Source organism: Eumetopias jubatus, unplaced genomic scaffold (assembly GCF_037043125.1).
Source record: "Eumetopias jubatus isolate StellerSeaLion01/CBP00866 unplaced genomic scaffold, mEumJub1_p1.0 scaffold_14, whole genome shotgun sequence".
Taxonomy (NCBI): Eukaryota; Metazoa; Chordata; class Mammalia; order Carnivora; family Otariidae; genus Eumetopias; species Eumetopias jubatus.
Genome location: NW_028274820.1, coordinates 104,174,642 through 104,192,000, shown reverse-complemented (window position 1 = coordinate 104,192,000; position 17,359 = coordinate 104,174,642). Strand labels below are relative to the sequence as shown.

At 48.6% G+C, this 17,359-nt stretch overlaps 1 protein-coding gene across 9 annotated transcripts in view; it reads right to left on the bottom strand.

Annotated features, from left to right (window-relative positions):
• Window positions 1–692: 692 nt before the first annotated feature.
• Window positions 693–17,359, bottom strand: part of ACTR3B (actin related protein 3B) — an 89,619-nt gene continuing 72,952 nt past the window's right edge. For 8 of the 9 annotated variants that reach the window (XM_028089247.2, XM_088018419.1, XM_088018416.1 and 5 more), the window contains 3 exons: window positions 3,182–3,307; window positions 2,137–2,220; window positions 693–1,588 (listed from right to left, as the gene is read on the bottom strand). In XM_028089247.2, coding sequence (XP_027945048.1) covers window positions 1,493–1,588; window positions 2,137–2,220; window positions 3,182–3,307 — 306 coding nt within the window. In that variant the 3' untranslated portion in view covers window positions 693–1,492. The remainder of the gene's footprint in view (window positions 1,589–2,136; window positions 2,221–3,181; window positions 3,308–17,359) is intronic. The other variant, XM_088018417.1, reaches the window with a different exon arrangement.

Genomic DNA, 17,359 nt, shown 5'->3' with positions numbered 1-17,359 from the left:
TGAGAAACAGTCTAGTGATCCTGAGAACCAAGTGGTCTGAGACTCTCCAGTGGGGAGGCCGAGGGTCTGGGGTCACTGACAATTAATCAGAAACAAGCACGGACTGCCTTCGGCATGGGAAACTTGGATTTCCCCATGCTCTGCAGAGAATTTACATTATTATTCTCATACTTGCTTCTAAACTTAAATAATGAAACTAAATCTTTCTTGATGAAGGCAAATTTTCAGAGAATAAAACCTACGTCATGACTTAAAACAAACACCGTTAACAGTTTAAAAAGTAATGTCCGTATTACACAAAGAATGGAGCAACCCTAAATCTCTCATTTAGCAAAGTACCTTTCAAGCCAGCGGTCTACGCAGCAAATGTTGGAGCAGTTACTAAAAGCTTAGCAAGGATTCTGAATTCCTAGGAAGGGCTGTTGGAAATCCGTAGGAGCATCCCACCCCCCAGCCCCGCCCTCCCACAGCACTTCCCGGACTCTCCCCGGACATTTCCACGGCGTGTCCCCGGTGGGACGGAGCAGTCACTGAGGACAGGCAGTCCTCCTCCCTCCGGGAAATCGCCTTCCGCAAGCTTGGTACCAACTGCCAAATCCTCTAGTGACGGGAAACAGACTTCAACCTTCTTTAAAAGAAGTAATGGGCACGGAGGGGAAAACCAAAAGACCAGCACGGCACAGCAGGAAATCTTTATAAAGAGTCTAAGTGCTTTTATTACGAGGGTGCAAGGCAGCATTTCATCCAACACTCACCAACAGCAAACCGGCATCTTCCATAAAACACTTCCAGAAAGTTCAAACAGGAAAATGAAAAGATACATTATCTGTAATGATTCTTGTACAACAGTGTTTAGTGTTGAAACTTCATGTCACTCCAAGAAAGTGTAATCATTTTCTAGCAAACGTGGCAAAAAAAAGTTTGCTGCTTTATTTTGTTTGCCTACAGACATATCAGAACATGCCTCACAATTAAAAACTTTTTTTTACGGCACTCCATGACACCAATATCTATTCGTGCTTAGGATCAGCCAGTTGTACCAAATACCAGAAAATACAAAATGATAGGAAATATAAACATCAATTTGTATTTCAAGTTTATAACATTTTATTTACAAAAATAGGCTGGGAGGAAAAGGGTTTGCAGCCCCATATTCTTTCCTGGGGGGACTATTTTGCGTCATCTTCTCCGTTTTTCCCTAACGATTTTTAAAGTCGCAGGTGAATTCCTCCAGAATTCAATTCGCCAACTAGAAGCCGGGGAGGCGAGGAGGGGGGTGGGCGGGGGAGGCAGGGGGCGGGGAGGGAAGGGCCGTCGGACAGCGGGCACACGGATGGCGTGCACTGAACTGCCTCATGCACTCGGCGACGCAAGCACGCTTCTCGACATCGACACCAAACGCCACTATTTACAGGAGCTGCGGTCTTGTGTGGGCCCTGACGGTGCCTGCTCACCGGCGCGACGTGACCGGGTGACCGTGTCGAGGCGGACACTAAGACATGACTCCGAAGACGGGGTTGTGGCGGCAGATGCTGGGGCCATACTCCTCGTAGTCCTTCTTGGTGTGGCACACCTGGAAGAACTCGGGCTGGGGGGCAGCGGTTAGAGGGCATCGAGAGACCTTCCCGAAAGGAGGTCAGAGTCCTACACCGTGATGCAAGCCAGAGACTCCCCTGACCCGGCACCCCACTCCTTAGCCAGACCCCTGCGGGAAGGGCTGCGCCCCTCCGAGGCCAGAGCTACGAACCAGGACTTCATTTCATTTCTTTAAAATGTACTCAGCCCCCACTTAGGACCAGCTACATGCTCACCCTAAATTAGCAATTCACTAGTTATTCACAAATTTGAGGAGAAAAAGGAATAATTACTTGAAAAAGTCACCGGAATTAATGATTAATGCAAGATGTCTGAGGTTGTTTCTGGATTTCACTTATCCATATTACCTGTAACCCCCTAATTAGCAAGGATTAGCCGTGCAACTGAAATTACCTCTAAGACATTTTTTCTATCTCCTGGAACTAAAAGTGCCACACACAATTCGAACACACACTATTTAACCTTCACAGGACAATATTTATTCATACTCAACAAAGAACGCAGAAATGAAAATACAGAGCAATCTAAAAAAGGACTTACAGTTGAAGCAAGCATGGAGCCTCCAAACCACACCGCGTAGCGCTGCATATGATGCGTTATCACCTGAACCTCCACAGGCTTCGGCTGGAAAGCAGAGTAACGTAGGGTCACTCGCCAGGCCAGACGACAGGTCACCTGATAACCTCTCCGCAGACGAGCACAGCTCCGCTCTGAGTGCCAACCAATGTGGGGCCTCCTCCCAGCTGATGGCACGAGGCCCTTCCCTTGTGCTCAAGTCCCCCTGTGGTGGCATCAGCCACATGTGGCTCTGAAAGGAAGCGTCTGAGCCACTCCCATGGCCAAATCCACCCAGGCCCGGCCCCTGTCTGGGTGGTGCAGGGAACAAAGCACACCAGTCAAGGAGGGTGTGTCGTTCACAACGCAAAAGGCATTTTTAAACAGTAAAAAATCCAAGCAACTAACCCAACTGATTTTTTTTTACTAAACAAATTAGATGTTTTAGCATCGTAGAGCTAATTCCAAGTAACAGTACGTGTCCCAAAACTACTGTGAAAATGACCCTTTGCCAAGAGTGTGATCCGCTAGGTTAAAGGGTGCATATTTGCTCCCACTTACCCCACACCAGAGCCCAGTCCTGCTTGGAAGCCCAGGGAACATCACCTGCTCATTAAGAACGATCACCTCAGAGGGACACACACTGAAACTCCCTCCTACTATTGGTTATTGTCGTTTAATGAGAATGTTTCCCGAGGACGTGAAGCCCCTCACGGCACATGAACCCCCTCTCCCTAGATGCTGGTCATCACACAACAGACCCCATCTCTCACAAGGCAGAGAAACCGGCAGGCGCAGGTCGGCGTGGGTGCCAGGCGGCTGCTGCCAGCCCAGTGCCCTTGGCCCTAGCAACACTTGGAAGGAGTCAGACAGCAAATCTCCGAACATAATCTCACGGTGCAGCTGAGACAGTGCCTCGAACCTGTTCCAACTTCAGGCCCCCGCCGCTCGCTCATCGGTCAGGGGGAGACCAGCCGTGGGAGCGGGGCAGAGCGGCCAGGCTAGCGTGCCCGTCCCACCCGCCCCCTACCTTGATCCGGCCTCCGCTGAGCTCCTCACTGAGTCTCAGTCGGGCGTCCACCACTCGTTTCAGGTCTCTCTGCAGCCGACGTCCAAAGTCCCTGAACATCGTCGAACCTCCTGAAAGAACGACATTCTAAAAGACACAAAGCAGAGGGGTTTCTTTTGATGAAATCACCCACCCACGCCATCCTGGTAACCCACCCCCTACTCCTGTGAGCAACACCCTGCGACCCACGTGGGAAGATAAAGCTAAAGCAAAGTCACTGCTGTCAAGGAGCGTCCACCGTGTCTTGTTCCTGCGCCACAAATTCGGCCTCTCGGTACTTTTCCTCAACAAGAACCAAGCAAAAGCAGAAAATCTGCTCCACGTGCTCCTTCAGCAATGAGAGAACTTCACAAGGACCAGGAGGCCAAAACACACTATGAACCAACAAACGGACTTGCTAGAATAATCTAAGGCCAAAGGAACAGTGGATCTTTAGTTATTTTGCCTTAATAATTACGTGGTGGGGGGGGAGTCTTCCAATTAATACTTGAACCTTTTCAGAAGGGTGAGGCCAGGGAGGGAGGGTGCCTTTGGGAGCCACTGGGAGCTGCCCACTGGCCTCCACCACTCACATTCTGCTCGGTGGCCAACAGAAGCCTGCGGGGCATGGGGGGCTTTACTAAATCTCACCAGATTTTGATGAGAGACAAATGTGTTCTTTCAGGCTACAGGATATTATTTAGGACAATGAAAGCGAAAGTAGGCATATCCTGACAATTTTTTACAGAAAACATCACTTGAGAAAACTGTACAGAAGGCTCCTTCCCGGAGCCAGAAAGCCCTACTTCATCCAGACCCCGCAGTGACACTAAAGGTGTGGGACCTGCCCCTGCTCTGGTCCCGGCAGGGACTCTGCAGGACTCCTCCGGTAAGCTCCGTCCCGACAGCCAATCCCTCCCCACGTGGAACAGAAGGGCGAAGCACACCTTCCTGTCCCCAACGGCCCAGACCACAGGTGACATGACGTGGCGTTAGAGTACCCCTTTCCTTACCCCCGCCGCCCTTGCGAACGGCGAGCCCAGCACCCACTTAGACTCGGGACGAGACAGGAGCAGGGGCCAGGAGAGGCCACTGGTGATCCTGTCCCCTACCTGTCCCCACGCCGATTCCACCCCTGAGGGTCTGCACGGAGAAATGCCACCTTCATGACCTGCCAGCAGACTGCCATCAATCAGAGCGCACCCTCCAGTCACTGGGCTGAAGAGAACTGCCAGAGGCTGAGGCTTTCAGGGGGCCTTAGCTGGGGATGGGCCGGGGAAGCCATCAGCAAGCGGCCACCAAACTGAACTCACATCTTCTAGCACCTTCAAAAGTCTCATGTACAAGCTACTTTTAAGAACTGATCTGCAGGCGCCTGGGTGGCTCAGTGGGTGAAGCATCTGACTCCTGATTCAGCTCAGGTCATGATCTCAGGGTCATGAGATCGAGCCCCTCACTGGGCTCCACACTCAGCCGGGGGTCTGCTCCTCCCCGCCACCGCTCACACATGTGCACGCTCTCTCTTAAATAAATAAATCTTTAAAGAGAGAGAGAGAGAGAAGATCTGGGCTTGGCCTCTAAGGCCAGGAATGAGGGGGGATTCTGACTTTAGATGTCCATGGCCCTCCCTAGTGGGAGAAGCACTATGGGAGCCCAGAGCCCTGACCTACACCATGATGCTGCCCTCGCCCCCCTTCTTCCAACCTTCTACTGAAAGGAAAACAACGCTGCACACTGCAGACACCCTAGGCAGGGAAGCCCTCCTCAGAGAGCATCTAGGAATAAACACATCAGATAGGCACCGCTGAAGGGTCTCGGCCACCAGAACGGTGCACAGCCAGTCCTCACCTGTGCACTTCAATGCACGCAAACCTGATTGCTCTTGGCAAAGCGGGTGCTCAGTCCCCAGGAAGCCCAGCCTCTTCCATTTCTTGAGGAGCAATCTTCTACTGACTGCCCCCCCACACACACACACACAGTCAGGCACCCGTCTGTTCTTGACAAGTTACAAACCCAGATCTTTCAAGCAACATCCCGTCCCAGGATCAGTGTCATGAATGATCACTGTTGTGCTAGGTCTCCTTGGGGAGAACTCTCTCGGAAACAACAAGAGAGGGTCTGGTTCCTGTCGGAGTCAAGGGGGCATCCCCCACAGCCAGAGCTACGGACACACAGACCTGCGGGTCACCCTGGGCACTGATGCTCGTGCACGACACCACCAAGAGGTAAGACCTGCAGGACCAAGTGCCCGATGGACCAGATAAAGTAAAACCCATCTCCTTTCAGAGAGCTGTTGTCACTTGGGGACACAAACTATGTATCTGTTTGCTGTTAAGAATCACAACTTAAGGGGCGCCTGGGTGGCTCAGTCATTAAGCATCTGCCTTCAGCTCAGGTCATGATCCCAGGGTCCTGGGATCGAGCCCCGCATCGGGTTCCCTGCTCCGCGGGAAGCCTGCTTCTCCCTCTCCCACTCCCCCTGCTTGTGTTCCCTCTCTCGCTGTGTCTCTGTCAAATAAATAAATAAAATCTTTTAAAAAAAAATCACAACTTAAAAGCATTCTTGACATTTTGGTCATCATATGCTAGAGGCAAGCCTCAACTGGCAACTGGTCCTGCTTTCTAAATGCTGGTGAGACCGGCTGACTATTTTCTGGAAGGAAAGACCTCAGCTTCTATCACAGAAGAATTCAGCAGGAGTGTGGGGGGGTGGGAGGGGCCCAAGGACAGCACCTGCCTGAAATCTGACATCTCTAAGTGTGCTTTTACTGACATGCCTTGTTTTCAGTTTTTTGCTGTTGTTTTTCACTTACTTTGATTTCTTAAATCCCACCACAGACAACTCCCCTAAAACCTTTCCAGGCCAAGATGACCACAGCCTTGCTCTGTGGCATGAACTCAAAACAACCCCGTGTCGGGCGGTGCCCCTCGGGTCCCTGAGGAAGCCCGGGTCTGTCTGGGAGCCTCTGATGGCCCATCTCAGTGTAGGGAGGAGGGCCACAGTGGCTCCCTGAAAGTCACAGGAAGACTCTGAGTTATCCTGCCCTTAAATGACTGTCAAAAGATATGGAACTGCTTTTAACTGAATACCCCATACAATGAACCAAGAATTTTCTGCTGCCCAATCTCCAAACTGGGTGGTGGTTATTTTGAAGGACAATGTGAAGAGCATGCAGCACATTCATGCTTCTAAGTGACCTCAGTGTTATTACTACATCAGAACAGGCCATCGGAGAGCTACCTGGGCGCTCGGTGTCCTCTTGGTATCCACCCAAAGAACTATTAATCTAGACTCCCTGCCCTCAGCACAGGCCACCAGACAGAGCAGTGAGAAATTCACTGCCTCTAGTAGAGATGGGTGGAGAAGGTACTCTCAGTGAAGGTCTGAGGAAGCAGCTTCTAGGAGCACCTGGGTGGCTCAGTCAGTTAAGCGTCTGCCTTCGGCTCAGGTCATGATCCCAGGGTCCTGGGATCGAGCCCCACATCGGGCTCCCTGCTCCGCGGGAAGCCTGCTTCTCCCTCTCCCACTCCCCCTGCTTGTGTTCCCTCTCTCGCTGTCTCTCTCTGTCAAATAAATAAAATCTTTAAAAGAAAAAAAGAAGAAGATTCTGGAGAGGTCAGAAAGTTTAGAAAACAATGTCATAAGATCAGAAGGTACTCAACCAATGATAGGAATGTGGAATAGGACAGATAGCAGAACAGCAGAACTGAAGAGACTCAATTAAGGGTGGTCTGAATCCAGGTTGTAATAAGATTTACTTACATAGAATATTCTGTGTGCAAATGTGTATTTAAACTTCACTGTATGACTAGAGATGAAGAAAAGCAAATCCCTGAACTAAGTCAATTAAGACACTCAGAGGGACAAGTGGTGAGATAAAACACCAATGGGTCCCCCTTGTGGACAAGATGGCTCTCACTGACTATGGTAAATGGACAAGATGGCTCTCACTGACCACAGTAAGTGGACAAGATGGCTCTCACTGACCACAGTAAGTGGACAAGATGGCTCTCGTTGACCACAGAAAGTGGACAAGATGGCTCCCGGTGACCACGGTAAGTGGACAAGATGGCTGTCGTTGACCACAGTGAGTGGACAAGATGGCTCTCACTGACCACGGTGAGTGGACAAGATGGCTCTCACTGACCACGGTGAGTGGACAAGATGGTCTCGTTGACCACGGTAAGTGAACAAGATGGCTCTCACTGACCATGGTAAATGGACAAAATGGCTCTTACTGACCACAATAAACGGACAAGATGACTCTCGACCACGGTAAGTGGACAAGATGGCTCTGACTGACCATGGGAGTGGACAAGATGGCTCTCATTGACCATAGCAAACAGCCAAGATGGTTCTTGTTGACCATGATAAGTGGACAAAATGGCTCTCACCACGGTAAGTGGACAAGATAGTTCTTATTGGCCATCATTAAGTGGACAAGGTAGCTCTCACTCTCCATTGCAAGTGGACAAAATGGCTCTCATTGACCAGATCAACTAAGCATCACTTTATGAGAACCTACTGGCTATACTGATTTCACTCTAAATCCTTTCCCATTTCTGCCCTAGAATAGATCATCTGTATCTGGCAGATTATAAGGCTTCTTCTGTTGATTTTGTTGTGGCAGAAAATAGATCAAATACAAAACATAGTTGGTAAAACACAGCTGGGTTGACATTAAGTCCCTGGAGTGATGCCTGAACTTAACAGTGATCCTGTCTTCTTGACTAAGACATACACAGGGATCTTGTGCACAGGGCTCTTAGTAACTTTAAATCACTCACATCAATCAAACTAGGTACTTAAAGATATTTTAAGAAATAGAAACTATCAACAGAAAATTTCAATTAGGACAGTTTACCCAACAGAACTCAGAGCTGGGTTTCAGAGACAGAGAATTTGCAACATAAGCCATCATCATAAAATACTTTAAATATTGAGTAGATTACATCTAAAATGGCCACTTATTTTTCAAGTAAATTTCTATTTACATTTCAAACAAGATAAGCACAGTAACCTAGCTTTTTTTAAAAAATCACCGTTAACGGCTATTTTAATACATTTAATCCTACTTTTTTGGAAAAGGCAAATACTAAAAATTGATGTAATGGATTTTTTTTTTACTTTTTATTTGAAAAGAAAAAACTTTCCATTTGGAAATAAGTAATTTCAAGGTAGCAAAAGTGGTACACACCCTTTATTCAGATTTACCTGCTGTGAATACTTGACCACATCTGTTCCATCGTTGGCACTCTACACACACACACACACACACACACACACACACACACACATTTCTTTACTCATTTGAGAGTAAATTATATGCATCACGGTCCTTTATTCCTAAACACTTTAGTGTGTGTCTATTAAAATCAGGGACATTCTCTTACGTTACCACAGCACAACTGTCAACTTGGTAAACTTACATGAACACAAAACTTTTAGCCAGTCTATTATCCCTATTCCAGGTTTGTCACTTGACCTATTAGCAGTCTTTACAGCATTTTTATCCCTCCAGTCCAGGATCTGGTCTAGGGTTACTGCAATTATTTGTCATATCTCTGTAATGGATTTTTTAATTAAGAAATAATTCACCAGAGTATGAACATGAATGTTCATTAAGATACTTCAGAAGCATTGCAAGATCTTGAGTTGCCTTCAGAGAAATAATATGTAAAACCCAATTTCTCATTCATGCAATAAAAATGCCACTGCATATATATGTAGCCAACTGATTTTAGACAAAGTCGCCTAGGCACTTCAATAGGGAAGAAACAGTCTTTCTCAAAAAATGACACTAGAATAACTGATATCCATGGAAGGATGTGGACACTCACTACCACCCTTCATATAAACAGTGTAACTGAAAATGGATCAGACTTAAATGTAAAGCTAGAACTATAGAATCTCTAGAAGAAAATTTTTTTAATCTTCATGACTTTGATGTTGGCAAAAAATTTCTTTGATGATACATAAAAAAAGTATTAGCCATAAAAGATAAAAATGGAGGGGCGCCTGGGTGGCTCAGGCGTTAAGCGTCTGCCTTCGGCTCAGGACATGATCCCAGCGTCCTGGGATCGAGCCCCGCATCAGGCTCCCCACTCAGCGGGAAGCCTGCTTCTCCCTCTCCCGCTCCTCCTGCTTGTGTTCCCTCTCTCTCTGTGAAATAAATAAATAAAATCTTTAAAAAAAAAAAGATAAAAATGGATAACTGGACTTCATAAAATGAAAAACTTCTGTTCTTCAAAAGATACCACTAAGACGGGTGCCTGGCTGGCTCAGTAAGTGGAGCATGTGACTCCTGATCTTGGGTCATGAGATCGAGCCCCACGTAGGGGGCAGACATTACTTAAAAATAAACAAACAAGGGCGCCTGGGTGGCTCAGATGGTTAGGCGTCTGCCTTCGGCTCAGGTCATGATCCCGGGGTCCTGGGGTTGAGTCCCGCATCGGGGCTCCCCACTCCTTGGGAGCCTGCTTCTCCCTCTGCCTCTCTCTCTCTCTCTCTCTCTCATGAATAAATAAATCAAATCTTTAAAAAAATTTTAAAAAAATAAACAAACAAAAGATACCACTAAGAAAATGAAAAGACGAATCATGGACTAGAAAAAAAATATTTGCCATACATATATCTAACAAAGGACTTGTATCCAGAATGAAAAAAACAACTCTTACAACTCAATAAAACAAATCAATAAAAAAATAGGCAGAAAGTTTAGACATTTCACAAAAAAAGGTACACAAATGATCAACATGAAAAGACAGTCAAAAGCCTCTGTAATCAGGATCATACTAATTAAGTCCATTACAGAGCAAGTTCAGGTTAAGATAGGAACAGATGGCACAACCACTCTGGTCAAAGTCTGCTGGTCTTTATACAGTTAAACATACACTTATCATATAACAAAGCAATTACACTCCCAGGTATTTGCCCAAGGGAAATAAAACACATATCCACACAGACTTGTACCCAGATGTTCAGCACAGGTTTTCTGTGGTAGCCAAAACCCAGAAACAAGCCAAATTCTGCATTGGTGGGGGGAAAAGATCCATTGTGGGGTATCATACAGCAGTGCTACCTGGCACAAAAACGAGTAAGCTGCAGCTCCAAAGCACAAACTGAGTACAGGGAACAGAGGATGCACCATATGATTCCACGTGCGTGCAGCCCCAGAAAGTCAAGTCTGACGTGCCGTGACAGACAGCAGGTCCGTGCTCTCCAGCAGCCAGGGCCAAGGGACAGGGATGGCCGGGGAGAGGGCAGGGACCGTGTACAGGCGACGGTCACGTTCTCTGTCTTAACTGTGGTGCCAATTCTATGGCTATGCAGACTTGCCCAATCTCCTCAAAAATGGGTTTGTTTTATTGTAAGTGGAATTTTTACACACAGGGCAATCCAGTAGAAAGCCATGATGAATGGAGGACTTGCCAAAGAGGCAGGCCCCACACCAGGCCACACGGGGGGGGAGGCCGGAGGGACCTGCGGTCTCTAGACCTTCCCTGCCTTACCACCCTCTGCCCGTGTGAGGAAGGAAGCGCAGGCCCAGATCCAAGTGCATCAAACACTGGACTCCCTCCCGGGGGCTGCTATGCACAGGGAGCTCCAGGCCTGACCCCAGTTCCAAGCCTCACTGGGAGCTGAGAAATTCTAATGTGGCCCAGTAATCTCAACGGACTTACGGAGGACCAACCCTTGACCTCAACCCACTCGCCCACAAGGAACTGCCCCCCCTCTGGACACAGAGCCGTCGTCCTGGAACCCCGCTCCGATGCCTCCCCACCAGCAAGCAGCTTCCTTCACACAGACACATGACACAGCAGCCCCGGGGGGAGGTCTGTGGTGCCCGGACCGCATCACGAGTCTGGCTCTCTCTCTCTCTCTTTTTTTTTTTTAAGATTTTATTTATTTATTCATGAGAGACAGAGGGAGAGAGAGAGAGAGAGAGAGAGAAGCAGAGTAAAGGATGTTGGCTCTACTGAACTCTGGAATAAAGGGGGGAAGGGAAGGAAAAGCACTCCAGCAAGTAACTCAGGAACCACGAATAAGAATATGTAATCGTGGCTACTAAATTCTTGACCCTCAGTAATCTCACGCTTCTCCCCAGGGCACAGGTTCTCAACCAAGGACGAGTTTGCCCCCACGGGGCATTCAGGATTGTGCGGAGATGTGTGTGATAGTCAGGAATGGGGAGGTGGGATGCTCCTGGCACCCAGCGGGTACACGCCGCGCGTGCCGCTGAAGTTCTCACCGTGCACAGGGCAGCCCCCACAGAAGAGGATCATCCGGCCCGAATGTCCACAGCACCAAGGCTAAGAAACTCCGCTCTGGTGTTAAGCAATAAAACCAAAGAGACCTGCGCAACAGCAAGGCGAGGGGCCCCAGGGAAGGGGCGCCCCACTCTGCAGCTGAGCCCAGCTCTACAACAATCCCCAAATCAGCAGCCGCTGCACAGAGAGAGCAGAGGAAACTAGGAAAATCCCTGGGAACTTGAAAAACAGAAAAGTCGATCATCTGAAGCCCACCGTGGGTCCTGAAGATCCATCAACCGGGCCTGGATGCGAGGGCATCTAGAACATCACCAGCCACCATTTACGGAACGTGGTAACGCTGCTTACTACGTGCCTGGTGCTGGTGAAAGCGCTTCCAAGTACCAACTCATGGATCTTCCCCACAGCAGCACCAAGTGGGGACCATATGCCCCATCTGCCGACGAGGATACTGAGGTCCAGTGAGGTCAAGCAGCTGCCGAGGTCACAGAGCTGAACAAGCCATGGCGAGGGCTCAGACCCCACCTCACACACGCACCCCTGCACTGCAACCACTGTGCACACAGCGTCCCTCCCGTCACAGGGAGTTCCGACCCAGCCGCACGGGACGGACAGGAGGTGGGACAGCTGCCCCCTGCACAGAGCTGAACCCCCCCCCCCACCGTGGCACGTGGTCTGGCCACCGGCACCACTGCTCACCCCTTTCCACAAGAGTGCCCTCAGGGCTCCCCACCAAATCTTCCTTCTCAAGTGCCACAGAGCCATTTCCTTCCATCTCCCTCCACACAGCAGCTCCACTAAGACCTCTCAATAACCGGGTGACCCCTCTCTGAACGTGCTGCGGACCTTGATAACAAGCCGCTTCCAGTGTGCCCCCTGCCCCCCGCACACACACAGCACAATCCCAGTGCGGGTGCAGCAGTGCTTAGTATAAACAACTCCAAAGGGTAAACGGAGTCCTGCCCCGGGGGGCCAACCAAGGCCAAATGACTTCCCTTCTCCTAACAGCAAAAAAACACATCGTGGCTATAAAAGCACGACACCCAAAGCAGCAGGAATTAGAGGACGTACTAATTCAAGCCCCCCTGGCGGAAGGAGGGTGAACAATTCTTACAATCACCAACCAGGCTGGACATTACAAACAGGAGATCGAAAATCCCATTTTTCCTTAACTAACCAAGGAAAAAATTTCTCAACATTCAACTATAAAAATACACCTTTCCGGGCGCCTGGGTGGCTCAGTCGTTGGGCATCTGCCTTCGGCTCAGGTCATGATCCCGGGGTCCTGGGATCGAGCCCCGCATCGGGTTCCCTGCTCCGCGGGAAGCCTGCTTCTCCCTCTCCCGCTCCCCCTGCTTGTGTTCCCTCTCTCGCTGTGTCTCTCTCTGTCAAATAAATAAAATCTTTAAAAATAAAAAATTCACCTTTCCCCTCACCCCAAGCAAAATTTGAGTGGCAAAGTTATACAAAGACAAGAAGTCAGACCTCACCTCACCACCCAGCCTCTAGGCCCCCTGCACCTGAGTCAGCACGCTGCTCCTGCCCATGAAGATGCCAGAAATAAGTTACTCAGGAGCCACAATGAGGCCGGTCCTCAGCCCCTCGGCCATGCCCGCCACCAAGCGTTCCTCATCCTTATCACCAACGTGCCATCCACCCTGCTGAGAGCCGGCCTGTCGCTCCTGACACGGGTCCGCGGGATTCCTGATGACAGGACAGACACCAGACGTCCCGGGAGCAGCGGGGCGTGACAAGGAGCCCGCACACGATCTGCCCGGACATTCCCTGGCACTCCTGACCTGCCAACGGTGGCCTGCGTGCAAACAGGGCTGGTTTCCTACCTGGTGTCTCAAGAGCAGCAAAATGGTACCTGAACTTGCTGGTTTTAACCCAAGTGAGTGCTCAGAGAGCTGTCCTAACAGTTCAAGTCTGGCTTTCAAGCAGCATTTGTTTGGTTTACTGCTTGTTTCCCTTTCAGAGTGGGGGCGGGGGGGGGGGCAGAAACAGACACAGAGGAATCGGTGAAATGACCAATAAACATATTCTCTCCATCTCATTGCAAAGAGAGGTGGTAAGGCTCACAGCAATGGCTCTGAGCTCAGAAGCACGGGCATTTACCCAGTACTGTTCTTGCTCCATTCCCACATGGAAGAGTAAGGAAACGTTCTTCGAAGGGAGTCTGTCCACAGGTCACCACAAATAATAAAATTTTAATATTCTAAAATCAAATCCTTTACTGACAGAAAAGAAACAGACCCATGAAGAGATTATCACAGCACACGAGTCTTGAAAGAAAGCTCACAGCAGAAACCTAGCACAGAGAAAGCATTCTAACAGCCCTACTTCTCTAACAGCATTTTCAAAGTTAAAAAAAAAAAAAAAGTGTATCCCACTACCTGCCCTGCCTGTAAAGCACAGGTCAACACGACCTCTTAAAGTAAGATTTTGAACTCAATGTTTATTTTGACAGCTGAATAAATATTTACTGAGCCTAGTCTTCAAAACACTTTTTTCACTAAGATTCTCGATTTGGTCTTAATTAAGTCAAATTTCCTTAGGAGCACATACAAAGGCCCTTCTTTGTTTTTGTTTTTAGATTTTATTTATTTATTTGCAACAGAGAAAGAACACACGCAGGGAGAGGGAGAAGCAGATTCCCCACTGAGCATGGAGCCCAGCATAGGTAGAGCTCGATCCCAGGACCTTAAGATCATGACCCTGAGCCTGAGCCCCCCAGGTGCCCCTACAAAGGCCCTTCCGATCTCACTCCCAGCTACCTGCCCTGCCTCGTGGCCACGCCCACCTGGCCCCTGCAGCTCCATGTCCTCCCCACCTCCACATGGTGGCAACTGTGCCAGGACGCCAGTACTCATCATTTTCAGGACTCACAACACCTCCTCCCCTGCCTATGTATAAGCAGCAAAGGCACCTGTCTCTGAGCTCACAAAGCTCTCCATGCTCTTGTGCATTATCCAGCAATATTTACTGAGATCCTACCATGTGCCAGAAACTGCTGGTCAGTGTTGAACCTAACAGGTCAAAATGGGGAAGGCAGCAGAGATAAGTGCTGTGCAGGACACACTAAGGCAAGGAAGGGTGAAATAGGGTGTAAGGGGCAGGGCAGAGATGCTATTTTCAGCAGGCTGGTCAGGAAGCCTCATGAGAAGATATTCGAGCAAGGAGTTGAAGGTACCAAGGAAGTGAGTCAAGTAGATACCTGGAAGAATCTCCCACAATGGCAGGGATTTTTTTCCCTGTTTTGGTCACAGCTGACCCCAGAGGGCCCAGAACAAGGAGCAGCACACAGCAGGTTCCCCACAAGCACCGCTCAATGAATAAATGAACTGAAGGATTGTGCATGACTCCCGTGCAGGCGCCAGGCGCACCCCTGCCTAAGGGTCTTCGCTCAGAGCCTTCCCTCACCTCAGCCACCCCTTTTCCCACCCAGCTAATGGTTCTTCTTCTGCCCTGGACTCTCAACCAATCAGCTTCGGCTAAGGGGGAATCTCTCTCCCCTGTATGTTCTTAATGCATAGTCTTTATGAAGGCCAAGAAGAAAAACTCAAAATGCATTAATCTGCTGAAAATCATATCAAATCTGATGGCTGCTTTACTAAGTCACAAAATTCCTCCCTTCCCTTGTAAATGAATCAACTCAAATAGAAAAATGCGTATTTCACACGACTACTTCGCTGGAATAAAACAGAACTGCAGCATTTCTGTAGCACTAAACCCACATCAATGTCCTGTCACGTCAGGTGGCCGGTCTGTCCCACTACGGACAGCAATCAGCACCCACACGCTCAGCGCGTGCCCGTTACCATGCTACAACAGGAACTGTCCCATTCAAGCCTCACAACAACATCATGAAGTGACCCTGTCTTACAGATTAAAGTACCAAAGGTCAGCGGTTAAATAACTGGCCCAAAGCCGCACAGCTCCTAAGTCGCAGATCCGGCTCCAAAGCCCATGGATTTGCAGAATATGATAAAATCATAGTATTTACTTAGTACTAAGTGCGTAGTATGCGCTGCGCTTTATCCTTTGTCAGGATTGTCTCCGCGCGTCCTCACAGTAATTCCATGAGACAGTCACACTAATTATGCCCATCCTGCACGGGACCAACAGTCCCCACCCTGTCCCGACTGCTCCCAAGTGGCTCAGGCAAAACAATAACCCAGCAGTTTGGCTCTGGAGCCTGCACTCCTAAGCATTACACTTCTCCAGAAATGTTAAAACAAATGCCAACATTCAGTGTGATTCATTCTAAAGGCAGTTTATTTTGGCAAACAGACCAAGTGATTCCCCACTACAGAGAACCAGAGCAGTCAGGACCGTCTACACAGATGCCTTCCCAATCACCTGCGGCGCCCCCATCCACAAATTCTCCCGTCAGAACCAGCCGGCTCAGACGGCGTCACTAATGACATGCCGCCATGAGGGTCAGATGATGTCCTGGGAAGAAAGAGATCTTGACCTAAGCTACAAAATATCAAAACCCTAATGTAAGAAAAGAGTTGGATACTGAAACAGACACAGGACAGAGCATTAGATCCCGTTAAAAATACTGTTTTTGAAGAATGTCGATTACTTAAGAAAATGTTCACAACATGATGCTACGTTATACAGGATACGAAATATACATGTAGCAGGACAGACCTGTTCATGTTTCAAAAACATGAAAAAGAAAGGTCATCAAAGTAATGATAAGCAATGATAACAGAGGCGTGACTTCGGTTTTATGAAAGATTTTGGTACTTCTCAAATTTTCTAAATGCATTTTAAGTGGTAAATAATCTTCTTTGCTCATCTATGGGGTCTAAGCTTTCCAGACTGAAGTTGTATCTTACGACGTGGTGCCCTGACTTGCTAAATGGCCACAAATCCTCACTGCACAGCACCCCTCTCACTCTGTGTTCGATCTGTTTATTCAGGTCACTGTGGTGGCTGGACTTTTCAGTGGCCCTCGGCAATTACAGTTAATACCTTACTTGGCTGCACAAATGCTTGTTTCATGAGAGCAAATAAAAGTCTCAATTATAAATCCCTCCACACACAGAAAAGTCCTGTCTTTATGATAGGGAAGACAAAGGCAGCACTTGCCGTTGTAAGCACCACACATCACCTCTTGGCCACCTGAAGCCTGAGTCAGAAAGACTTGAAATAACATTATTGTCAGTAAGTTCATTCCATTAACACCTAATATGGTATTAAAAATGGCAAAAATTCCCATTCCTGTAATGCTAAGCAGATTCTGGGCTAGAGACTCTATCCTTATTTTTAACCCAGTTTGACAGACATACACTGCCACCTATCCACCATCCTGTGTAACTTTAACCCGCTTCCTGGGTTCCCTGCAGTGCACAGTACAGTGCTCAAGGGGAGTCTCCCCCTGCCGCTCACTGCAGGTCAGGCTGACAACCCCATCAGAACCTCCTGGGAACCCCCACTGTACTCTTTTTTTTTTAAGATTTTATTTATTTATTTGACAGAGACACAGTGAGAGAAGGAACACAAGCAGGGGGAGTGGGAGAGGGAGAAGCAGGCTTCCCACTGAGCAGGGAGCCCGATGTGGGGCTCCATCCCAGGACCCTGGGATCATGACCTGAGCCGAAGGCAGACGCTTAACAAACTGAGCCACCCAGGCACCACCCCCAACTGTATTCTTGAAAGGCTGTCCCTTTTTTTTAATAATTTTTTATTGTTATGTTAATCACCATACATTACATCATTAGTTCTTGATGTAGTGTTCCATGATTGTTTGTGCATAACACCCAGTGCTCCACGCAGAATGTGCCCTCTTTAATACCCATCACCAGGCTGACCCATCTCCCCACCCCCCCTCCCCTCTAGAACCCTCAGTTTGTTTTCCAGAGTCCATCGTCTCTC